The following is a 26,899-nucleotide window of genomic DNA, read 5'->3' on the forward strand; positions in this document are numbered from 1 at the left end:
CTTAGATGGACAATCGGAGGTTGGAGAAAAAAAAAAGAAAGCCCTCGTACATTCTTAGCTAATGACATAAAATAATACATTCAGAACTATATGATACAATATGGGACAAATTATGTAGACATCACTCATAATTATTTATGCATTTTTTTCTGTGCATAGGATGATAACATCAAATCAAACCCATAGCAATTGTTAGTATAGAAGTGGTTGTCATGAAAATAGGCAGATCAAGATCATATCAACTTACAGCATTGCCGGTTACTAATAATTTAAAATTTGATAAAAACTTTTGCGAAAAAATTTATACATTTCTACTTTAAGGTCTAAAATATGATGCAGTACTTTCCAAAAGAACACTATTTCCAGTTGTTATAGGAAAAAATTGAGAAGGCTTAAGATAGTAAGATATACATGTCATCCCATTGTTCAATAAGAGTGAAGCATTGTCAGAAGAGCGTACATGTTCCAGTTATCCTGCATTAACAATAACGGGTGCATCACATTGCACAACTGAAGTGGTGTGGCCACTGTCAATGTACTCCAAAGGTGAAGTATGTGGGGCAGGATTATTCTTGTGGGCAAATTTTCTAGAGAAAGTTTTTTTTTCCCTGTTTGCTTAATTGTGTAAACAGCCTGAAACACTAATACATTTGGACTGAGAAAAGAGTGTACGAACATTCTCAAATAGATGCAAGCAATATACATTATTGTGAAAACACAAATGTTTTCGAGATGAAAAATGAAATTCCGTAAGAAGTGCGAAATTGTTTCTTATATAACAAAAATTTAACTAGTGATGAATTTGCATTCTGCTGCATCTCATAGAGCATTTAACAGAGAAATTTGTTAAGAAAATTATAAAACTAAGTATGGTAACATCTGAGACATTATTGCTGTAGCGTATCAGCTATGGATGGGATTTACTTGTGGGATATTTCACGTGCAGCAGCATGCAAGAACTTTAATGCTGCCGCAAGGATTCTTTTTACAACAGCTTTCCATAATTCAGCTGTGAATATTCCCTATCGCCTGAAAGCAGCTCTTACAGGCTTTTCATCACTAAACCCAACACCAAAAACACTGATGTTCACTACGCAAAAGTTCTTTACATATTTTCAGGCCATCATTTCCCTTGGGGTTCTGCCGAATATGTTTACTCATATGGATTTGAGAAACTCAAGTTTTGCCCATATAAATCACATGCCTGTTGTCTGCCATAAACAATAAAAGCATAATCAGTACAAATGTAGCTGTCAAGGTAGCGATATACCTTCATTCCATTAGAAATTTGCATCTGTCGTCACACATTCTGGACTTTAAACTGATCTCATTTAGGAGGAGGAGGAGGAGGAGAACATATGTTTCTGAGCCCTCATACATTATTTTATATTGTAGGCAGTATCACTCATAACTATATGTCAGGTACAACAACATCAGGAGACAATGTGAAATCAAACCCACAGAATTAGTGAATTATGACAACAGACATTCTGGCACCTGACAAGGCAACACTGCAGGATCTGTGGCATAGCAGGTTGAGACACACGTGGTGACCTTGAGTAGTCTACTTTTCTGACATCAACTATAATGTATCAACGTAAAGGTAGACCTGCAAGTAAATACTGATCACACCTGCTTCCTCAAACCTCGCCATCTAGTTATGATTTAGCAGTAAAGGGAGTCTTCTGAAACCAGCAATCATCCATCACTAGTCAACAAAGATTATTTAGACCTGTTTTAAGCATAATTAGTAGTGCTGGTCATGGAGCAGATTTTACAGTGTGCAAGTTTTGTATCATTTCCCTCCAAGTCTCCAGCTTACTCCAGTTGGACAGGAAGTATGGGAAGCTAAAAAAGGTGCACCTAGAGGGCCTGTCTTCCATTTCCAGCAGAGGTTTCTGCTTCCTTTTGTTGTAAAATCTTCAGAATTTACATTTGTGCGAGCTTCACAACTTTTTTAAATACTATTTAAGCATAATATGTTTCATGTTTGGAAACTAAACAGCTTTCTCAAAGAAAATACTGCTCTATCTGTCATGTAGAGTACACCACAACACACAGTGTGAAAGCTTGTTCGTTTTTTTGGCAAATGAGTGCCTGCTTCATTTTCTCATAGCCATCTACAACAGAACCAGAAATACCCATTTGGAGTACATTAGTTGGTGACTCCACATTTGCAGTAATTCAGTCATATGACTGCCTGCTCTCCCAGCCCCCAAATTGTTCATCAACCTCTCAGAAATACTGGAGACAACTAGAGAGAGTACACTAGTTGGAAACTCTGGATTACTCGCCAGCTAACTGGATCTTTTAGTTAACTCTAATACATACTGCTCTGTGCAAGATGCACAAGCATGATTCCATGGTTAAAAGCTGCCTCACCTCTACACATAATACTAACAAATGGTTTGTTCAACAGGATACCACTAAATCGAACAAGGAGAAGACTGTTTGTATTTGTAAGTAACCAACATGAAGCACGCGAAATTCAGATGAAAATTTGTCAGTGAGAAGATTGTCCCTGAAAGAGATATTTATTAGACTTCGCAGGCCTACAGCAGAATTGATACATTGTTTTCATGTTTCTCATGTATGTTCTGTTGCTATACCTAATATCAGAGCAGCTGTTTACAAAGATGTCCTTATTTTATGTGTGCTACCTTGCTGCTTTCTATCAAAGGGCACATCAGGTGTCACCATGATGTGGGAATGGCTTCATGATGAAAACACACCCATAGTAGACATGCTAGCTTGAAAGGTAATATGTGAATCCAACTGAATAATTTTTATATGTTCTAGATGATAAAGTCCATGTTATGTCACAAAGACTCATGTAAATTCTCACCTCACTGCAGTTCTGTGTACAAACACATTGTCATTTCACTGAAAACATTTTACATCAACAACAAGTATCCGTGTGGGTGTGAACACTGTCAAAGGCACTTGATGAATCACTTGTTTTAGGCTCAAAGACTGAACTGTACATATGGACTGCTAATTACTTGTGCACATAACCATTTAATGTCTTCTAGCAAACCAACAAATTTCAATGATATATGAGTGTATGCGCCACTTAAAAATGACAAAGGACACATTTCTAATGTTTTGGATACCAATGAGATCAGTGAGACAACAAAGGTGGGAATTACGTTAACAAAACATGCCTTTATACAGAAAGTATATCATATAGAAGGTTTTATTGGGGAATGAAACAAAAGTTAATTGTTTTCAGAAATTAATTTTAACGTTCATTATACTCAACACAAAATCTCCATTACCAAATCATAGGGAAAAAATACAGATACCTGCAGCTATCTCACTTAATGAAAACAAACCAAATAAGACAAAAATGATTTTGTTCCAGTTTTTCAAATATTTCTCACAAAGCAATGATAGAATATACAATAATGAACAAATTAAGATACACAACATTTATTACTTATTAGTAATAGTGATACATAAATACAGACGTTCATCATTTAGCCTTCATTTTGTTTGTTTACCATTTTATTACGAACTGCAATTTTTATTTCCTTCCAAATGAACTGGGCAACAATCTTTACATAGAGAATGGATTGGCAGTTAAAGAAATGTAACAGTAGTAAGACAAGTCTCTTTGTTCTCTCCCTTGGTCGCAACATTAAGGTAAACGTTCTGTTCTTTTCTCGCCAATTACTTAACGCTTAATATACCAACATGCATTATTCAAAGTTTAACACTTGATACCAACATAAAGCTGACACAAAACAAAGAAGCTCCTTGAAAGTTTAATCTGCAATATATGGATCCTATTCCAACTAAAAACCATAACATTCTGCTAAGGTAATACCGAGTATCAGAACTAACATGCAAAGACATACTGAATCTCCTCTTCAATTTGTACTTAATTATGGAGGTACACAAGATTTTTTTTAAAAAAACCTATTTTGTATTCGTAACTAAAATTTTATAGTTGATTCAAAGCTTCAGAGATTTTCGTTTCTTATGTGTTTGCACAAATGAGTGTTGCAGTGCTTCCGGAAGTCCCTGCGAGGATGAAAAATGTTCAGTCACAAATTTTATCTAAACAGGAGATACAAAGAGACAAACTTCTTCTGCAGGTGTCTACATTTGTATATTGCAACTGCTCTTACAAATTCCTTGGAATGATTATCAACAACAGTATACCACACAATAACTCCAGAGACAATATGTAATGCCAAGCAAGGTGAAGTATATGCCCCAACAAAAATTCTGCATTTTGGAATTACTTAAGATGCAGTATATCCAGGATATCTTTTGCTCCTTGTTCTTTTGTACTCCCTCCTAAACAAGGACAACAATACAAGCGGCAATAGGTTGCGCTTAAAACTCTATGTTTTATGTACACTGATTCCTCGACACACTCTGCCTTTCTCCTTCAGAGATACAATGTGGTGCAGTGATGACCTCATTATGAGACATACAGGGTGTAAATTTTAAGTTGACAAACAAGAATAACTTGAAAAATAAGCTTCACATGAAAAAATGTGCTAAAATTAGCCCGCCACCCCAGCCTCCTGGGGGTGGGATGGGAGGCAACTTTAAAATTTCAAATGGGAACCCCCATTTTTTATTGCAGAATCAGATTCTACATAAAAAACTACGTACATTATGTCATAAACATTTGTTTTGATCCTTGGTAGTTGGCACTGTAATTCAAGAAAATCCATGTTCTCACTTTTGCGTGGAAAATGGTTATGGATAAATAAAAAAATACTTATTTAGTTTGTAAATTTTGATTTGATTAAACTAAAACTCCCTCTCTCTCCCCATAGGGTGGGGTTTGAGAGAGAGGAATTAGAGTTTTACAAATGTTGACCCAAATATTAATTTTTTCCACAGATTCCAATAAATTTTGTTTGTTTTGTGGTCATAAGGTCACACAACTTTTAATTATCAAACAAAGCATCTGACTAGCTAACTAATTAACAAAACATCCAATTAACTAACAAGTGAACTCATTAACTAAAAACCTAACTGACTCACGAACCTAATTTTTTATTAGATTCGGAGTAATCACTCTTGTTTGTCAAGAAGTCTCATAACTGGGGTGCTTGCTTATTTGAGTCTTTTAGTTTCAGGTGTAAAAACATAGAAAATGACATTCATAAATTTATTGACTTAAATCACATTGTTCACACCTTTATTTTATTTCGGGATATCATGGCTGTTACGTCGTTTACATTTTTAGAATTATGTACGATAATCGATATCCCACTCCGCCATGATCGATAATCGATGCTCTTATCCAGCCCTCGCTGATGAGCAGCATAAAGTTTCAGAGTGACGCAGTGCAGGGACGAGAAATTCAACCTTTCTTGTAACAAGACCTGGGTTTAGAAATTATAAGTATTAATGTAATAAAAACACTATATCTTATACCCATCTGAGTATTCAGACAGCAATAAATCATTTATAATGATTGTCTTTTGAGCGAATTATGTTTGATTACCAGGTGTGACTGTGTTCGCGGCTTTTGCTCGGTACCAGTCACATCTGACGCGGAGTTAGTATTGCTATGCGAAACTACGCTGAACGAGCCACTTCTCGCTCATAGAAATTCTAACCCTGCCTTTCTCGATGCCCCTTATCTTATCTCTCTTGAGATTAATAGGTGGCATATGTTATTATGAATTAACTTTCTGTGGAAGACAAAACTGAGATGGTGTACATTTATGGAGAAAGTGGGAGAAATTTTGACAATGCAGTCACGCTTTATGCACAGCATTTTCCTGGCCAAGTATGATCACAGTCCTCTTTCGTTTGAGTTATTATAAAATTTTCTGCGGAAGGTAGTGTGAACCAGGAAAAAAAGAAACTGTGCAGCTACTGTTTGTGGAGGAAACAATCAAGTGGCAGTCCTAGCTGCTGTGGCTCATAATCCACTTGATAGCACAAGAGAAATATCAAGGCAATCAGGAATTTCACACATGAGTGTTTGGAAAATCCTGAAGCTCCATAAATTTCATCCATACCACGTACCCATGCATCCGGAACTACAAGGTGGTGACTTCCAAAACCATCTAATTTTCGTCACTGGGCAGTTCAGTGGATGCAAACAAACCAGAACTTTTCTGTCAGAGTACTTTTCTCCAATAAGGCAACATTCACAAACCACAGCGAAGTTAATCCCCATAACATGCATGACTGGAGCGAACAGAACCCACACTCGGTTCGAGAAGTCAACCATCAGTGACCTTGGTCAGTTAATGTTTTGTGTGGTATAATTGACGATAAACTGACAGGTCCATATTTTATCAACGGTAATTTGAATGGCAACAAATATCTGAACCTACTTGAAAATGAACTGCCAGATCTACTTGAAGACCTGAGCATCGAACTTCGACTAAAGATGTGGTTTCAACATGATGGTTATCCAGCACATTATTCATTAGCAGCACGCGATGTACTACATAGATCGACTTTCTCATGGTCGCTGGATCGGCAGGGCAGGTCCTCTGAATTGGCCAGCCAGATCACCTGACTTTACCTTGCCAGATTTTTTCTTATGGGGTTATCTAAAAGATATTGTTTATCAAGAAACGCCTACCACTAGTGAAAACATGATGCAAAGAATAAGAGATGCTTGCGCTGCAATTACACCAGACATGTTATCAAGATATGTGCAGGGATTTACAGCATGAGTCAATAAATGCATCAAAGTTGGAGGTCATCATTTTGAACATTTGATTTCATAAAACTGTGAGATGCAAGGGATTTACGGACAACAAGCAGGCCAAGAGGCGGGGGACTCGCTGGAAACAAGCACCCTGAAATTCATTTACTTGCAAGTATTTGCAAATAATCAACAATAAAATGAAACCAATTGTTCCTGTTCAGGACCACCAAATCTTGAACAGGAATACGTTCATTTCTAGTTAGTGAGTGGGTTAATCTTTTCCTCAGTTAGTCTTTTACTTTGTTTACTCTGTGAGTTAATGAGTTCGCTCATTAGTAAGTTGGATGTTTGGTTGGTTAGTTGGTTAGTTAGTTAGCTAGTCAGATGACTTGTTTTATAATTAAAAGTTGTGTGGCTTCATGACCGCGAAACAAACAAAACTTATCGGACTCTACGGAAAAAATTAATATTTGGGTCAACATTTGTAAAACTCTAATTACTCTCTCTCAAACCCCACTGTATGGTGAGAGAGGGAGAGTTTTAGTTTTAGTGAATCAAAATTTACGAACTAAATAAGTATTTTTTATTTATCCGTAACCGTTTTCCACGCAAAAATGATAACATGGATTTTCTTGAATTACAGCACCAACTACCAAGAATCAAAACAAATGTTTAAGACAAAATGTATGTATCTTTTTATGTAGAATCTGATTCTGCAATAAAAAATAGGGGTTCCCATTTGAAATTTGAAATCTGCCTCCCACCCCACCCAAAGGGGGCTGGGGCGGTGGGCTAATTTTAGCACCAGCAGTCCCCCCCTTGAAAATAATCAACCTTGGATTCTACACATTTTTTGTGTGAAGCTTATTTTTTGAATTATTCTTGTTTGTCAACTTAAAATTTACACCCTGTATACTCCATGTGATTGTGCAATGAAAAAGATGTTCAGTCATTCCAAGTGAACATTCTTAGTGTGGGCACAACCATTCAGAAGTTCATTTGTTGTAAAGAAATAGCTACTTTTTCTATCATCATCATTTAAGACTGATTATGCCTTTCAGCGTTCAGTCTGGAGCATAGCCCCCCTTATACAGTTCCTCCATGATCCCCTATTCAGTGCTAACATTGGTGCCTCTTCTGATGTTAAACCTATTACTTCAAAATCATTCTTAACCGAATACAGGTACCTTCTCCTCGGTCTGCCCCGACTCCTCCTTCCCTCTACTGCTGAACCCATGAGTCTCTTGGGTAACCTTGCTTCTCCCATGCGTGTAACATGACCCCACCATCTAAGCCTGTTCGCCCTGACTGCTACATCTATAGAGTTCATTCCCAGTTTTTCTTTGATTTCCTCATTGTGGACACCCTCCTGCCATTGTTCCCATCTACTAGTACCTGCAATCATCCTAGCTACTTTCATATCCGTAACCTCAACCTTGTTGATAAGGTAACCTGAATCCACTCAGCTTTCGCTCCCAAACAACAAAGTTGGTCGAAAGATTGAACGGTGCACAGATAACTTAATCTTGGTACTGACTTCCTTCTTGCAGAAGAGAGTAGATCGTAGCTGAGCACTCACTGCATTAGCTTTGCTACACCTCGCTTCCAGTTCTTTCACTATGTTGCCATCCTGTGAGAATATGCATCCTAAGTACTTGAAACCGTGCACCTGTTCTAACTTTGTTCCTCCTATTTGACACTCAATCCGTTTATATTTCTTCCCCACTGACATTACTTTCGTTTTGGAGATGCTAATCTTCATACCATAGTCCTTACATTTCTGATCTAGCTCTGAAATATTACTTTGCAAACTTTCAATTGAATCTGCCATCACAACTAAGTCATCCGTATATGCAAGACTGCTTATTTTATGTTCACATATCTTAATCTCACCCAGCCAGTCTATTGTTTTCAACATATGATCCATAAATAATATGAACAACAGTGGAGACAGGTTACAGCCTTGTCTTACCCCTGAAACTACTCTGACCCATGAACTCAATTTACCATCAACTCTAACTGCTGCCTGACTATCCATGTAAAGACCTTTAATTGCTTGCAAAAGTTTGCCTCCTATTCCATATCTTGTAGAACAGACAATAACTTCCTCCTAGGAACTCGGTCATATGCCTTTTCTCGATCTATAAAGCATAGATACAATTCCCTGTTGCACTCATAACACTTCTCCATTATTTGCCGTAAGCTAAAGATCTGGTCCTGACAACCTCTAAGAGGCCTAAACCCACACTGATTTTCATCCAATTGGTCCTCAACTAATACTCGCACTTTCCTTTCAACAATACCTGAGAAGATTTTACCCACAACACTGATTAAAGAGATACCTCTGTAGTTGTTACAATCTTTTCTGTTTCCATGTTTAAAGATTGGTGTGATTACTGCTTTTGTCCAGTCTGATGGAACCTGTCCCAACTCCCAGGTCATTTCAATTATCCTGTGTAGCCATTTAAGACCTGACATTCCACTGTATTTGATGAGTTCCGACTTAATTTCATCCACCCCAGCCGCTTTATTGCACTGCAATCTATTGACCATTTTTTCCACTTCCTCAAATGTGATCCTATTTCCATCATCATTCCTATCCCATTCTACCTCGAAATCTGAAACATTACTGATCGCATTTTCACCTACATTGAGCAACTCTTCAAAATATTCCCTCCATCTGCCCAAGGCATCCACAGGATTCACCAGCAGTTTTCCTGACCTGTCCAAAATACTTGTCATTTCCTTCTTACCTCCCTTTCGAAGACTGCTAATTACACTCCAGAATGGTTTTCCAGCAGCTTGACCCATAGTCTCCAACCTGTTTCCAAAGTCTTCCCACGATTTCTTCTTGGATGCTGCAATTATCTGTTTGGCTTTGTTTCTTCAACATAACTTTCTCTGTCTACCTGGGTTCTGGTATGTAGCCATTTTTGATACGCCTTCTTTTTTCTTTTACAGGCTGCCTTGACTGTATCATTCCACCAAGCTGTTTGCTTCATCCTACTTTTACACACTACTGTTCCAAGACATTCTTTAGCCACTTCTAGTACTGTGTACCTGTACCTTGTCCATTGCTTTTCCAATGACTGTAATTGACTACATTCAACTAACTGGTACATTTCTGAGATCGCTGTTATGTACTTGTGCCTGATTTCCTTATCCTGAAGTTTCTCCACTCTTATCCTCCTACATATGGACCTGACCTCCTGCACTTTCGGCCTCACAATCCCAATTTCACTGCAGATTAAATAATGATCAGTGTCATCAAAGAATCCCCTGAATACACGTGTCTCCCTCACAGCCTTCCTGAATTCCTGATCTGTTATTATATAGTCAATGACAGATCTGGTTCCCCTGCCTTCCCAAGTATACCGGTGAATGTTCTTATGTTTAAAAAAGGAGTTTGTGATTACTAAGCCCACACTGGCACAGAAATCCAAGAGTTGTTTCCCGTTCCTGTTGGCCTCCATATCCTCTGCAAATTTACCCATAACCTTTTCATACCCTTCTGTTCGATTTCCAATCCTGGCGTTAAAATCACCCATGAGCAGAACACTGTCCTTGTCCTTTACTCTAACAACTACATCACTGAGTGCCTCATAAAAACTATCCATCTTATCTTGATCTGTCCCTTCACAATGCGAATATACTGACACAATCCTAATTTTCCTGCTAGACACTGTCAAATCTATCCACATCAGTCGTTCGTTTACATACCTTATTGCAACTACGCTGGGTTCCATTTCTTTCCTGATGTGAAGCCCTACACCCCATTGTGCTATTCCTGCTTTGACTCCTGACAGGTAGACCTTGTATTCTCCCACTTCCTCTTCTTTCTCACCCCTTACCCGAATGTCACCAACAGCTAAAACGTCCAGCCCCATCTTACTTGCAGCCTCTGCCAGCTCTACCTTCTTCCCAGAGTAGCCCCCATTGATATTAATAGCTCCCCATCTCATTACCATTTGTTTGCCAAGTCGTATCTTAGGAGTCCCTGGTTTGTCAGTTAGAGGTGGGACTCTGTCACCTCCAAAGGTCCGAGGCATTTTGCTCTGACTGTTGCCAGCACTTTTTCTATATCTTACATAATATTTCTTGCTGTACAGTTAACAGTAGGACACTGCTAGAGGTAATGTTTGACAGTGGCAAGCCTCAGGTGGGGAGGCCATGGGGGTGGAGGACTAGAGTATATGGGGGTGGCATCAACAGTGGCGAGAAAGTATCACAACACAATTTCCATGATTAGAATTTTTATCTTAGGTCACTGTCAAGTGTAAGCCACACTCAATACCAGTATATACACTGAAGTTAGACAGTCTAGCGACTGTTTCATATTAGGTACATAACAATCTGGATTGAGGAATAACAAAACTTATTCACATGTTGAACAACAGTAGGTATCAACTTAAGTAAACTGAGTAAAATTTTGAGCTTATATGGCTCACTTCAGCATTTGTCACATACATCATCAGCATAAAGGATAAAATATATAATCTTAATATGAGATCATCACACAAAACAAGCTTATAAAACAACATCCCTAATTAACTTTATCGGTATGTAAAAGAAGGGATTAAGTTTCTTGAAACTAGATTCATGGTTCCCGCAATTGTCCATAATGTACACCACACTGATCAAAAACAGGTGGTAATTAGGTTCAATGAATTTACATCATTTCCAAGGACCACAATTATGATTTACAGAGGTGTCTAGTGCCAAAACCTCTGGCAGCACATACAAATATACCCTTAGGTGCTAAACTTTAGGGAATGGAGAAATGAAGACTATCACACTTTAAGCTTACCACTTGACAATAATCTACTGTCAAAATTGCAATGTGTGAAAACTATCAAATAATATAGTCTATGGTGAACATTACGTTATTTAAAACAATTCAACAAGGCTGTAATCCCAAAGCAAATACAATTCTGTGAAATGGTTTCACTCAATGATGTTGGATGCTAGACTGTTGGTAATAGAGTGTATGGTTTATTCAACGAGAGCAGAGATCTTTTCTGCGAGACCACAGTAATGAGCTGCAATTGGGTGGTGGTGGTGGGGGGGTTGTTTCTGTGCTTATCAATGACTCAAAGCAACTTTAAGCTGTTATCTATACTTCCTCCATTATTTATATTCCACCAAGGACTTCCCTTACAATAATAATAAAATTACCTTTTTTACCATCTCCCCTACTTAAGTTTTCAATTTGTCTTCAATTAATGATTTATAGAATATTTATGTGTTCTTACCTGAATTTTAATTGTTTTTTTCCCTCTATTACCTGTTCAATATGTAGTTTTTAAAATACTTGCTACATTATACTTACCATTGAATTATCTGCTGCAACAAAATCCATGGTGTCACAGTCTCAATAGGCATTTCTACAGCAGTTTCAGGTGCTTCCAATTGGTGGCACAACATGTGCATCAAATTTTGTACTAATCTTGGTAACCTGGGGCTGTCAACTTTAAAACATTGGATAAAATGTAAAACTGTAGTAAAAAAGGACACACACACACACACACACACACACACACACACACACACAAACCATATGTATAAAGAATAAAATATACAATCTTGTTACGAGATCATGACATAAAATAAGCAGATAAATACAGCACTCTTAACTAACTTTACTAGTATGTACAAGATTTAATCCAATCTCTTGTTACTAGATCACATAAAAACAAGGACCATCAGGGACAAGGAACAAGTCAAATTAATAGCAGCAGGCAGTACTGCATGGTACTTCTTTAATAAAGACTAGGAACAATTATGACTGGCACTAAACATTCACGCTGATAATTATGGAAATTATTCTCATATAACAAAAGTTCTGATTGTGAAAAAAGGCATTGTTCTTCTTCCTACAATACTCTATTGTTTTTACGTTTTTATCTCTTGATTCATATTAAGTATTAACTAAGCATTTCTGATTTCAGAGAATACTATCAGCAGTATACACACTGCCAAAGTTAATAAGCTGTATGATACAATCAAAATTTACACCCCCCCCCCCCCCTCCAGTCCATATTTTCTATTAAATTATAGGAAGAACGATAATAAGGAACTCTCTCTTTTACTTTGTCTGAATATCTAGTTCTTTTCCAGTTTACTGACTGGTGTTACTGGCAACCACTTGGGAGACTTTTGCACTGAATGTAAAACTCCATTCCAAAGCCTCAACAAGGGTACATAGTCCACAAGTAACTTATTTTTAATTCTTGTATTGTGATTGTGAATTTTATAGCTTGTCCTAAATTAACTCTATTATTATTATTAATCATATATACTATTAGAGAGTAAATGTGTAGGTATGTGAGTGTAAGAATCTCAATGTCCCTGATGAAGCTTCTACAAGGTATTTGGTTATCATCTTTACACAAATTGTCACACTGTCATTCAGTACAATAAATGCTTCTTTGACCTTGGCTGCACTGCCACAGAAGATAACACTACAAGACAATCATCATCATCAGCAGCAGCAGTAGTAGTAGAATCATCATCATCATCATCATCATCAAGCAGCAGCAGCAGCAGTAGTAGCAGTAGTAGTAGTAGTAGTAGTAGCAGTAGTATCATCATATCACCACCACATCATCACAATCTTCTTCTTCTTCTTCTTCAGTTTGTGGTTTAGGTCACCTTCAGAGCACGCACTTCAATCACCTTCTCCGTCTTTCTTTTTTTTTTCTTTGTGCATAACACACAACTGCCTTGGGGTATCGGATATCCTCAATTTTCATTACATGTGGCCCCTATCTGTTTCTGTGTTCTTTCATTCATGTGTTCACTGATTCTATTTTCAATACGTCTCTTGTAGTTTTATTTGAGAACTTTGGTTCACTTTCACATCCTTTTGTTGTTCTTAGCAGTTCAAAGCTCTGCAATCTAGACGTTGTTTTGTGTTGGCACCCAGCTCTCACATCCATACATAATTCCAGTCTGGCCCCACATATTGCCTTGATTTTTTTTTTACAGTGGCTATCTTTATTTTTGCTAATATCACATATTAAGTAACTAAAGGTGGAGGTTTATTCTGTATTTTTGTTGTTAATGACTATTTTGGATCTTAGTGGCTCTTTTCCCCAGTATGCCATTATTTTTATTTTTCTTGCGTAATATGCCACACTCACAGACCATTAAGATGGTATATGGAATGTTGCAGTTCAGCTTTATTTTCTCGTTCTATATAACATCATCTACTTATAATCATATGTTTGAAACTTTATTTTTGATTAATTTTACACCTGTGGCAGTTTTTTGTTTACACTGTGTATGATGTCACTTACACAAATGTTAAAAAGTGTTGAGTCTTAGGGCAGCCCCACAGAACAGCACGGTATCTAAAGAATGTTAGCCATTCTGTCTGCAGGTCAATGCAAAACACATTTAATCATCACTCTAACAAGACAAAGCTCACTCATAAATTGTTTCACAAACACTTTCTCCTGGCAACAGCCTCCGTAACATTCTCCCCCATTCGTCCCAATCCTCTCCTTACCCATATTTTTTCTAAAGAAAAATGTTCATTTTCAAAGCATATGCTGAACATTCAGTATCTGTTCCTGTAGATTTGACTATGATTTTCCTTTCCAGTAAGTGACTCAGCAATATGCAGTCATTTTGCTGGACATGAAAAGGCAAAAATACAATGACTGGAAATTTCCAGCTAACAGTACTAAGAAACAGAACAGAAAGCAAAATTCATAAGCGTAACAATTAACTACCAACCAACAGAGAGTCCAGCCTTGGTCACACAGGATTCCAAACCAGCAAGTAGCTTCTCTATGGTTGTGGCCCATTTTTGTTGCTCCTTGTCTTCTGAGCCAAGGTATTTCTGAAATGCTTCATTGCAGCATGCTTCACCCCAGTAGAAACATTCCTGAAAATTTGAAATAATTGTTACTACAGTATCAACAAAATAAATAAAAGACTAACCCGTTTTCCTGGTTTATGGATCTAATCAATATATAGAAAAAGTGGGCCAGTGCAAGAAAACAAATCATCACCCACATTACCGGCAGATATTGAACAGCATCAGTCATTACCACAATAATAATAATAATAATAATAATAATAATAATAATAATAATAATAATAATAATAATAATCCCCGTGGAGGCCCGGGAGAAGAATAGGCCTCCGGTATGTTCTGCCAGTCGTAAAAGGCGACGAAAAGAACAAACCACTAATAGGGCTAACCCCCCTTTTAGTGTGATTACTTGGTTCAGGACAGAACTAAAGAAGCCTCGGACAAGTGCCGTCATGGTCGGGGACGACGCTTGAACCCTATGCCCGCCCACAATGGTAACGACACTGCTAGCCAACTGGAAAAGGATTTAAATCCGAATAGAAGTGTTTTGCAGGATATGCTTCCTGCAACCACCCTAGAAGGAAAACAAAGACAGAGGATGAGATGGTCAGATGAAGTTAATCGACACCTCATGTTCTGTTATTACCAAGCAACAAACCTAGGAACCAACACAACTGGATACAGATCACAAGTATACACAACATTTATTACCAGATACCCGGAATTAAAATTTTTAACAGAACAATGACTAGCTGATCAGATCCGTGTAATAATAAAAAATAACAGGATACCCCAGTCAGAATTAGAAAACATCAAACAACAAGTACAACAAATACTGGAACAAAATAATGTGCAATCAGAAGAGGAAGAAAACACAGTAATGGACTCAAACATCCCAGAGCAAACAAACAAAGACCAACACGCATCAATTAAACAATCAGAGGAAAACGAAATCTTAAGACAGCCACCAGAACAAGCACAAATAGAACACGAAGAGAGACACGTGTTAGATATAGAAGAGAAATTTCAGCTGACATATATAGAATACAAAGACACAAATACAGATATTAGACCATTCTTGCATAGACCGCCAAATAACCCACAAGTCGAAACAATAATAAAAACTATCAACACAATCATACACAACAAAATAAATGAAAACACAACTATGGAAGAGTTACAACTACTGGTTTATATAGGAGCACTCACTACACTAAATATATACACACTAGGCAGAGATCAGAACAAACCAACACACAGAAGAAACCCACAAAACCAGCATGGCAACACAGGTTACAGATCAGAATAGAAAAACTGAGAAAAGACATCGGACAGTTAACACAATTTATAAGAAATTAAATATCAGACAAAAAACGAAAAAGGTTAGGTAAAATCTCACAACAAGAAGCAATAGAGCAATTAGATGAAAAAAAGCAGAAATTGCAAGCATTGGCCAAACGACTTAGAAGATACAAAAAAAGTGAAAATAGAAGGAAACAAAACCAAACATTCAACACAAACCAAAAGAGATTTTACCAAACAATGGATAACACACACATTAAAATAGACAATCCACCAAACATAACAGACATGGAACACTTCTGGAGCAGCATATGGTCAAACCCGGTACAACATAACAGGCATGCACGGTGGATACAAGCAGAGACAGACACATACAAGATGATACCACAAATGCCTGAAGTGATAATTTTTCAACATGAAGTCACCCGAGCAATTAATTCTACACACAATTGGAAAGCCCCTGGAAATGATAAAATAGCAAATTACTGGCTAAAGAAGTTCACCTCAACACATTCACATCTAACTAAATTATTTAACAGTTACATTGCAGACCCATACACATTCCCTGATACACTTGCACATGGAATAACCTATCTGAAACCTAAAGATCAAGCAGACACAGCAAACCCAGCTAAATATCGCCCCATAACATGCCTACCAACAATATACAAAATATTAACTTCAGTCATCACACAGAAATTAATGACACATACAACACAGAACAAAATTATAAATGAAGAACAAAAAGGCTGCTGCAAAGGAGCACGAGGATGTAAAGAGCAACTGATAATAGATACAGAGGTGACATATCAAGCTAAAACTAAACAAAGGTCCCTACACTATGCATACATTGATTACCAAAAAGCCTTTGATAGTGTACCCCACTCATGGTTACTACAGATTTTGGAAATATACAAAGTAGATCCTAAATTGATACAGTTTCTAAACACAGTAATGAAAAATTGGAAAACCACACTTAATATCCAAACAAATTCAGATAACATCACATCACAGCCAATACAGATTAAGCGTGGAATATACCAAGGAGACTCATTAAGTCCTTTCTGGTTCTGTCTTGCTCTGAACCCACTATCCAACATGCTAAATAATACAAATTATGGATACAATATTACTGGAACATACCCACACAAAATCACACATTTGCTATACATGGATTATCTAAAACTACTGGCAGCAACAAATCAACAACTCAACCAATTACTAAAGATAACAGAAGTATTCAGCAATGATATAAATATGGCTTTTGGAACAGACAAATGTAAGAAAAATAGCATAGTCAAGGGCAAACACACTAAACAAGAAGATTACATATTGGATAACCACAGCGACTGCATAGAAGCGATGGAAAAAACAGATGCCTATCAATACCTAGGATACAGACAAAAAATAGGAATAGATAATACAAATATTAAAGAAGAACTAAAAGAAAAATATAAACAAAGACTAACAAAAATACTGAAAACAGAATTGACAGCAAGAAACAAGACAAAAACTATAAATACTTATGCTATACCAGTATTGACCTACTCATTTGGAGTAGTGAAATGGAGTGACACAGACCTAGAAGCACTCAATACACTTACATGATCACAATGCCACAAATATAGAATACATCACATACATTCAGCAACAGAAAGATTCACATTAAGCAGAAAGGAAGGTGGAAGGGGATTTATAGATATAAAAAACCTACATTATGGACAGGTAGACAATTTAAGAAAATTCTTTCTAGAACGAGCAGAAACTAGCAAAATACACAAAGCAATCACTCATATAAATACATCAGCTACACCATTGCAATTTCATAACCACTTCTACAACCCTTTAGATCACATAACATCAACAGATACAAAGAAAGTAAATTGGAAAAAGAAAACACTACACGGCAAGCACCCGTATCATCTAACACAGCCACACATAGATCAAGACGCATCCAACACATGGCTAAGAAACGGCAATATATACAGTGGGATGGAAGGATTCATGATCGCAATACAGGATCAAACAATAAACACCAGATATTACAGCAAGCATATTATTAAAGATCCCAATACCACAACAGATAAATGCAGACTTTGCAAACAACAAATAGAAACAGTAGATCACATAACAAGTGGATGTACAATACTAGCAAATACAGAATACACCAGAAGACATGACAATGTAGCAAAAATAATACATCAACAACTTGCCATACAACATAAACTAATAAAACAACACGTTCCCACATACAAGTATGCACCACAAAATGTACTGGAGAATGATGAATACAAATTATACTGGAACAGAACGATTATAACAGATAAAACAACACCACATAACAAACCTGACATCATACTCACCAATAAAAAGAAGAAATTAACACAACTAATTGAAATATCCATACCCAACACAACAAATATACAGAAGAAAACAGGAGAAAAAATTGAAAAATACATCCAACTGGCTGAGGAAGTCAAGGACATGTGGCATCAGGATAAAGTCGACATTATCCCAATTATACTATCAACTACAGGAGTCATACCTCACAATATTCACCAGTACATCAATGCAATACAGCTACATCCAAACATATATATACAACTACAAAAATCTGTAATTATTGATACATGTTCAATTACCCGAAAGTTCCTAAATGCAATATAACATATACCATACAGTTACAAGGAAGTCACGCTTGACCGAGGTCCGCGTCACGTTCCATTTTTAACCAGACTTAAGTCTGAGAAAAAAAAGTCAAAAAGATAATAATAATAATAATAATAATAATAATAATAATTGGTTCGCTATGCAGCCGAAGAACAAAAGTAATGACACATTTGGAGAGAGAAAAATGGTTAAAAAATGGGGCAGTGGCAAAATTCAAGGTCAACATTTAACGGGAAAGAGAAAAGCAAGACAGGCAGAGAAATCAAGATGAGGCATGGCAGAAAGAAAGCGAGCGAACGATTGAAAAGTGTAAGACCTCAAAATTAAAATAAACTGTAATTTTCTCCACCTGCAAGTTATACTCTGCTTATTCTATATCAATCAATTTCTCTTAGCATGTTCGTTAACAATATTTCTTCTCAGTCTTTATTGTACACAGTTATTTCTAACAACTGATACTTTTTCTTACTTCTCACTAGCCAGACACTGTTTTCTTTCCTCTCAGTAGACCGTGTCCAGCTTTCATTATCCTGTCAACTCTTTCATGCTCATTTTATATTGGGTTCAACAGAGAAATATCTTACTGTAAGAGTTTCAAAGGATCATGAACACACATACAGTCTCTATTTTAGTTTCTGAAAATGTGGAGCGAGAAAGCGGGGAGTGTTGCTAGTCACTTGAGCACCTACAGAATCATCAATAAAGAATCACCAATTTATTTTATATTCATTTAAAAAAATAAAAAAAATATCTCATGCAAAAACTGTAAAATTAGGAGATACATTTGCTGGTCAGTACTGCCCTCAAGGAGGTGGAATTCCAGTACTGCATATAGAGGTGGGCAAGAGATTGTGTATCTGTTACAAATCACAGTGATTGAGAAGTCACAGTATTCACAACAACAACTTTCCTGTATTTGCCAGCAATTTCAGTCATAACTAGAAGTTTCAGGTAGCAGCTAAGAGTAACATTTAACATTCAATGCCACGTGCCATCTGTTGCTGAAGTTCTTCCTTCTTTCTAAGAAATGTGTTTCATACTATAGAGTTTGGCTGTTATGTCAATGACAAGTTGCAACTAGAAGTCACAAGTAGCAACTAAAATTAGCATTTAACATTAAATGTAGTGCCATCTGTTGACCAACATTCGTGCTTTGTTCTAAGAACCTCTGTCTCATGCTATGGGAGTGTTACCTTAATATGGTCAAACAACTTATCTACGAAGCTAATCTGCTCTGCAAAAAATTTCATGTGGCTAGGGCCTCCCATAGGGCAGACAGGTCGCCTAGTGCAAGTCTTTTGAGTTGATGCCACTTTGGCGTGTTGTGTGTCGATGGAGATGAGATGGTGATGAAGACAACACAACACCCAGTTTCTGAGCAGAGAAAAATCTCCAACCCATTCGAGAATCAAACCTGGGCCTCTTGGCATGGCATTCCGCCACGCTGATGACTCAGCTATCGAGGGAGACACAAATTACAATAAACTGATGTTCATACACCCTTTTTGTATGTGAACTGAGGCAGTTGGCGAAAATATATTTGTAAGTAATCTTTTCTCTGCTATTTTCAGAAACAGCACATTCCAGCAAGAACAACTGTAGGCATAGTATCACGTCATTTTACATTTGCTGGAAAAAATACATCTTTCTATATAATAATTAGGGACCAGAAAAAAAATAGATGCAAATTCTGCCTCAAAATGCAGAAACGCGAGATTACTTAATAGAGACTGTTCCATAGTGAATTGCACCCAGATGAGTTATTTATCAGGGATAGTTTGAAATAGCTTTATTTTCTGTATACAACATTGAAAATGTGAGCAGTTACTGGCATTGTACATCATCTGGTGAAACCCAATTTGGAAAGATAATGTGCGCAAGAAACTACTTGCAGAATTAGAGTGTACTAACGTAATGATGTATCAATGCGATCAGTGATCCGGTGCCATGCCAACTGTGGACAGTTGAATGGTCTGTTTAAGATATACATGGTGTAATGCAACGTAGCACTCAGCCATGGGAGCTAGCATTTTGTAAGACAGAAACATGTATGTTTTGTTTGTTAACAAAAGCCCAAAAGATAGGATATTGTGGGCAGTTTTAATGTGGCAAATTAGGTGATGGATGTTTTGAACTGCAGTTGCATCAAACCCCACCAAAGGTGGAGCCTGAACTACGTTATTAACAATACTCTGTTTACTTCAACAAGCAATTGCACATAACCGTTACCAAATGTTTTGTGTTGCATGCTGCTCGCTATTTTCTTTTCTTATTTTGAAATAAGTGAGGCAACTAATTCTGGTCCATCACGGATTTCGATTATGACTGTTACAACACCAGAAGAGATAGACGATCCCTGTGACAATGTGTCAGTTCTGCTGTAGGCTTCTGCCCAACAAAATGGAGGCGGGGTTTATTTCCCCACACTGCTCCTCCACCTATGGTAGTCAAAATTCTAATCTGTTTACACTCACAGCCATCTGTAACAAAAGCCTACAGCACCCACTGTCTGCACTATGGCAACTGGAAAACAAAATCTGTAACTTTTTTCGATGGTGCTGAAATTTCCCCAACATTAAAGTCTACTTATTGTACATTCAGTTCTACTTCTACTCTAAGTGCCTCATCAGTTCTATCTCTAGTGTTGTCAAGCATAGGTGGTAGCACTATGAATGCCACAAAAGGTTGGAATTAGTACTCTGCAGATTTTTTAAATCTTCATATTGGGTGGGAAAAGACAAATAATATCCAGAAACATCTTATATCACGGACACATTCACTTAACTGGTGGGAAAAGGCTGCTGCTTTTCAACAGAACAATCATTTTTGAATGCTTGAATACAGCCAAACGAAGAAAACAAAAGGCATTTAGGAAGAAATAGGTGTTGAAAAGTTTTTCCAAAAGCAAACATTCCAGTCAAAAAGTTCCCAATGAGCACTTTTTTTAACAGGTAATTTCAAAGAACCAATAATTTGTTCATCTTCACTCATGTAATGTGACAGCCTTTTAAATTTTTTCGTCTATTCATCTACAGACAAAGAAAGTAGATGCAAATTTCAACAAAAATAAGCAGGAATTTTGCAAAAAAATAGATGCGAATTTAGCCAAAATTAGATACTACATCTTCCGGTCCCTTGTAATGATACAGTCATACAGTACAAAAGGATTGGCCAGGAAGATTTTTTTATAACAGAGTGGCTTCGAAATGTGTATATTATCTGTCATAATGGACTTACAGTGGCTTGGGTGCCCATACAAGCATTGCAACACTGATCTTTCACATCAATTTGCATTCGTATACATTGCTCGTGATGAAAGAACAATTGTCTTTTACAGCATCCTCCCTAGTAAACACAGGATATGTCCTCTCTCTCTCTCTCTCTCTCTCTCTTTCTCTTTTCCAAAACCTCAAATGTGAAATGCAATATAATTATGCAAAAGAAAAGCATGCATATGTAATCATACAATTCTATAGTGCTTAGAATGTTACCAAGAAAGGTCTAAAAAGTAATTATACAATATTATGAGGAACTGCTGAAATATATTACACAAGACAGGACACACACAAAAAATAAAATAAAAGATAAAATGTGTGGAATGCACATGATTCTCCTTTGTTATCATGTATAAAAAAGATCCAACATAATAGAAAATGTTGGGGGTACTTATAACCCTTGTTTTATAAGTTTTTTAAGTTCCACAGGTGTTGGAAGTAAAATATAAGTGATATGTTATTTTTGCCATTCTTGGAATATGCTACTATGTACATGGCATGTTCATGCAATTTATATTTATTATATTTCTTAGCTTTTTCAGTACTGCACGACAATGGCCTAATGCTGAAATTTTTTTTTTTTTTCCGTTGGGTTTAAGGGCGCTCAACTGCTGAGGTCATTAGCGCCCAGTCACTGTTGTTAGAGCACATGGAATCTGGTAAAACTCAAGGGGATGGAGGGGACACCAGAAGGACCCGACAAAGATGCAGACAAAATAAGTAAAAAGATTAAATGTCTTTGGACAAGCCAGTTAAAGTTATAAAACGCAGAATACGAGCAGCTGCTCGAGCGTCATCAGCTAAAACATCCGGTAAAGTAGATGGCAGGGACAGGACAACATGAAATTGACTAAAACGGGGACACGACAATAAAACATGGCGCACTGTTAATGCCTGACCACAAGGGCACTGCGGGGCTGAGTCACCGGAGAGCAGGTAGCGGTGGCTAAACCGGCAATGCCCAATCCGCAACCTGGTCAGAAGGACCTCCTCGCGCCGAGATGGTCGGGAGGATGTTGTCCAAGCAGTTGGTAGCGGTTTTACTGCCCGGAGCTTGTTTCCTTGGAGGGATGACCCAGCATCCCACCACAACGACACAAGCCTCTTACAGACATCCCCACGAACGTCGGATGACGGGACACAATGGGAGGCTGGCCGAGGCAGGAGGACTGCAGCCTTGGCTGCAGCATCCGCAGCCTCATTCCCAGGCACTCCCACATGTCCGGGAACCCACAGAAAGCTGACAGAACCACCGTTATCAGCGAAAGAATGGAGGGACTGCTGTATCCGTTGAATCAAGGGATGGACCGGATAGGGAGCTCCAAGGCTCTGAAGAGCACTGAGTGAGTCAGAGCAGAGTACATATGATGAATGGTGGTGGCGGCGGGCATACTGAACGGCCTGATGGAGAGCAAAAAGCTCGGCCGTAAAGCTGGAACATAGGTCGAGGAGCCGGTATTTAAATGTGGCGGCCCCGACGACAAAGGCACAGCCGACACCATCGTCAGTTTTGGAGCCATCGGTGTAAATAAAGGTGTGACCGGCAAGTCGAGCACGAAGTTCGGCAAACCGTGAGCAATACATTGCAGCCGGAGTACCATCCTTCGGGAGTGAGCTGAGGTCGAGATAAATATGAACCGGAGCCTGGAGCCAAGGTGGTGTCGGGCTCTCACCCTCTCTGAAGGTGGTAGGGAGGGCAAAATCCAATTGTCGAAGCAGGCGACGGAAGCGGACTCCGGGGGTCAGCAGGGCAGACACATACAACCCGTACTGACGGTCGAGAGAATCGGCGAAGAAGGACTTGTAAGAGGGGTGGTCGGGCATAGACGACAGCCGGCAGGCATACCGACACAGCAGTACGTCGCGCCGGTAGGTCAACGGTAACTCTGCAGCTTCAGCATAAAGACTCTCGACAGGACTAGTGTAGAAGGCTCCGGTCGCAAGACGTATCCCCCGATGGTGGATGGAGTTGAGCCGGCGTAAGAGGGACAGCCGAGCGGACGAGTAGACGAAGCTCCCATAATCCAGCTTCGATCGGACTATGGACCGATACAAGCGAAGCAGGACAGTGCGATCTGCTCCCCAAGATGAACCGCTAAGAACTCTGAGGACATTAAGGGAACGTGTACAACGGGCTGCCAAATAAGAGACATGTGGAGACCAACACAGTTTCCTGTCCAACGTGAGCCCTAGAAACTTAGTTGTGTCCACGAATGGGAGAACAACGGGACCGAGATGTAAGGATGGCGGAAGGAACGCTTTATATGGCCAAAAGTTGATACAAACCGTCTTTTCTTCAGAGAACCGGAAGCCATTTGCCACGCTCCATGAGTAGAGGCTGTCTAGACAACGCTGAAGGCAGCGCTCCAGGAGGCATGTTCTCTGGGCACTGCAGTAGATCGCGAAGTCATCGACAAAGAGAGAGCCTGAGACATTAGGTGGAATGCAATCCATAATTGGATTGATCGCGATGGCAAAAAGGGCTATGCTCAAGACGGAGCCCTGAGGCACTCCGTTCTCCTGGAGGAAGACGTCGGACAATACAGAGCCCACACATACCCTAAACTTTCGATCCGTTAAAAAGGAATCAATAAAAAGGGGCAGGCGACAGCGTAGGCCCCACCTGTGCATAGTGCGGAGGATACCTCCTCTCCAACAGGTGTCATAAGCCGTCTCCAAGTCGAAGAACACGGCTACCGTTTGGCGCCTTCGCAAAAAGTAGTTCATGATGAATGTCGACAAGGTCACGAGGTGGTCAACAGCGGAGCGGCGGCGACGAAAGCCGCATTGGACATTAGTAAGTAGCCGTCGAGATTCAAGAATCCAGACTAACCGAGCATTAACCATGCGCTCCATCACCTTACAGACACAGCTTGTAAGAGAAATGGGGTGGTAACTAGAAGGAAGGTGTCTATCCTTCCCGGGTTTGGGTATAGGAACAACAACGGCGTCACGCCAACGCATGGGGACTTGACCTTCGGTCCAGACGCGATTGTAGGTATGGAGAAGGAAGCTTTTGCCTGCCGGAGAAAGGTGTGCCAGCATCTGAACGTGAATGTCATCCGGCCCCGGAGCAGAGGACCGGGACAGTGCAAGCGCACGTTCGAGTCCCCGCATAGTAAAGGGGGCATTATAGGTTTCCAGATTCAGCGAGTGGAAGGAAGGTCGCCGAGCCTCTTCTGCCTCTTTCCTGGGAAGGAAGGCAGGATGGTAATGGGCGGAGCTTGAAACCTCCTCGAAAAAGCGGCCAAAGGCGTTGGAGACAGCCACCGGATCAACAAGGACCGCATTACCTGAGGTCAGGCCAGGTACCGAGGAGTGGGCCTTAATGCCCGACAGCCGGCGCAGGCTACCCCAAACGACGGAAGAGGGAGTAAAACTGTTAAAGGAGCCGGTGAAAGAGGCCCAACAAGCTTTTTTGCTGTCTTTGATGACTCTACGGCATTGCGCTCGGAGTCGTTTGTATTCAATACAATTCGCCAACGTAGGATGGCGGCGAAAGGTGCGTAAAGCACGTCGTCGAGCACGGATAGCGTCCCTACAAGCCTCGTTCCACCAGGGGACGGAAACGCGACGTGAAGAAGTAGTACGAGGAATGGAACGTTCGGCAGCATGGATGATAACAGCCGTGAGGTATTCGACCTGACTGTCACAACTGGGAAAATCGTGGTCCGGAAAGGTCGCCAGGGATGAGTAAAGTCCCCAGTCAGCTTTCAGTATGTTCCAGCTCGAAGGACGTGGGGATGGGGTGTGGTGCAGGAGACGAACGACACAGGGGAAGTGGTCGCTCGAATAGGTGTCAGAAAGGACATACCACTCGAACCGACGGGCAAGAGTGGTAGAACATATCGAGAGGTCCAAGTGGGAGTAGGTATGAGTGGAGTCCGAGAGGAAAGTCGGGGCGCCGGTATTGAGGCAGACAAGATTGAGATGGTTGAAGACATCTGCCAAGAGTGAGCCTCTTGGACAGGATGCAGGAGAGCCCCAAAGGGGATGATGGGCATTGAAGTCGCCAAACAATAAAAACGGCGGGGGAAGCTGAACGATCAGGTGCATCATGTCAGCCCGACTAACAGCAGACGACGGTGGAGTGTAGATGGTACAAACTGAAAAAGTAAAAGCAGAAAGAGTAATGCGGACAGCTATTGTTTGGAGTGGGGTGGTCAATGGGATGGGATGGTAATAAACGTCGTCCCGAAGGAGCAACATGACCCCACCATGAGCTGGGACACCGTCCACAGGGGTGAGGTCATACCGCTCCGAGGTATAGTGGGTAAAGGCAATACGGTCAGTCGGGCGCAACTTGGTTTCCTGGAGTCCAAGGACGAGCGGACAGTGCAGGCGGAGGAGCAGTTGTAATTCCTCCCGATGAGATCGAATACCTCTTATGTTCCAATGAAACAACGCCATCGCTAGTCAAAAAGTTGGGGGAACGAGACGGGGGAAGAGCTGGTCACCTCGACGGCCGCGGAGGGCCAGGTTGCGAGGGAACAACGCTACAACCGACGGGAGGCGGATTCGGTTCCATCGACTGGTCGCCAGCTGCGGCCGCTGTCCCTGGTTGTGTAGGAGGGGCAGCATCATTTGCCGACGAAAGGCCAGCTGAGCGCCTGGCAGCAGAGCATCCCGGTGAAACTGAGGACGGCCGGGAGCGGCGACTCACGGATGGAGCGTCAGTCGAAACGCGCCGGGGTGGAGAGGGGGATAGAGACTTCTTCTTTGAGACCTTCTTGGAAGGCCGAGGAGGCACAGGGATGGTGGGCTGGACCCGAAGAAGGTCCTCATGCGCGGGGTCCGTTTTGGAACGCCAGACCTCGGAAGCCGGGGTCCGGAACGTTTCCCCGATGGACACCTGAGAAGAGGATCGCTTCTCAGGTGGCGTGTGGGGGAAGGAGGAGGAAGGGTGGCCCCTGGGGCAGAGGGGGTGGGGGCCACGGGGGAGGAGGATTTGGAAGGGAGGGATTTGGGAGGCGGAGGCAGAGCCCCCTGATGGGCGGAGGAGGCGGAGGGGGGACAGGAGAGGGGTGAGGATACCGCGGAAGGAGTGGACACAACTGAGGCAAACGAAGTGGTCAATGGCACGGGATGGAGGCGGTCGTACTTCTTCCTGGCCTCAGAATAAGACAGCCGATCCAAAGTTTTGATTTCTTGTATCTTCTTCTCCTTCTGATATGCGGGGCAGTCTGAGGA

General features: G+C 40.0%; 1 protein-coding gene across 2 annotated transcripts in view; it reads right to left on the reverse strand.

Annotated features, from left to right (window-relative positions):
• The window catches only part of LOC126168524 (calcineurin-binding protein cabin-1-like), a 254,871-nt gene that overhangs the window by 127,395 nt on the left and 100,577 nt on the right, over nucleotides 1–26,899 (reverse strand). For both annotated transcript variants that reach the window (XM_049920564.1, XM_049920563.1), the window contains 2 exons: nucleotides 14,381–14,531; nucleotides 11,970–12,108 (listed from right to left, as the gene is read on the reverse strand). In XM_049920564.1, the coding sequence (XP_049776521.1) occupies nucleotides 11,970–12,108; nucleotides 14,381–14,531 (290 nt within the window). The remainder of the gene's footprint in view (nucleotides 1–11,969; nucleotides 12,109–14,380; nucleotides 14,532–26,899) is intronic.

This window comes from Schistocerca cancellata, chromosome 1 (assembly GCF_023864275.1).
Source record: "Schistocerca cancellata isolate TAMUIC-IGC-003103 chromosome 1, iqSchCanc2.1, whole genome shotgun sequence".
Classification (NCBI taxonomy): domain Eukaryota; kingdom Metazoa; phylum Arthropoda; class Insecta; order Orthoptera; family Acrididae; genus Schistocerca; species Schistocerca cancellata.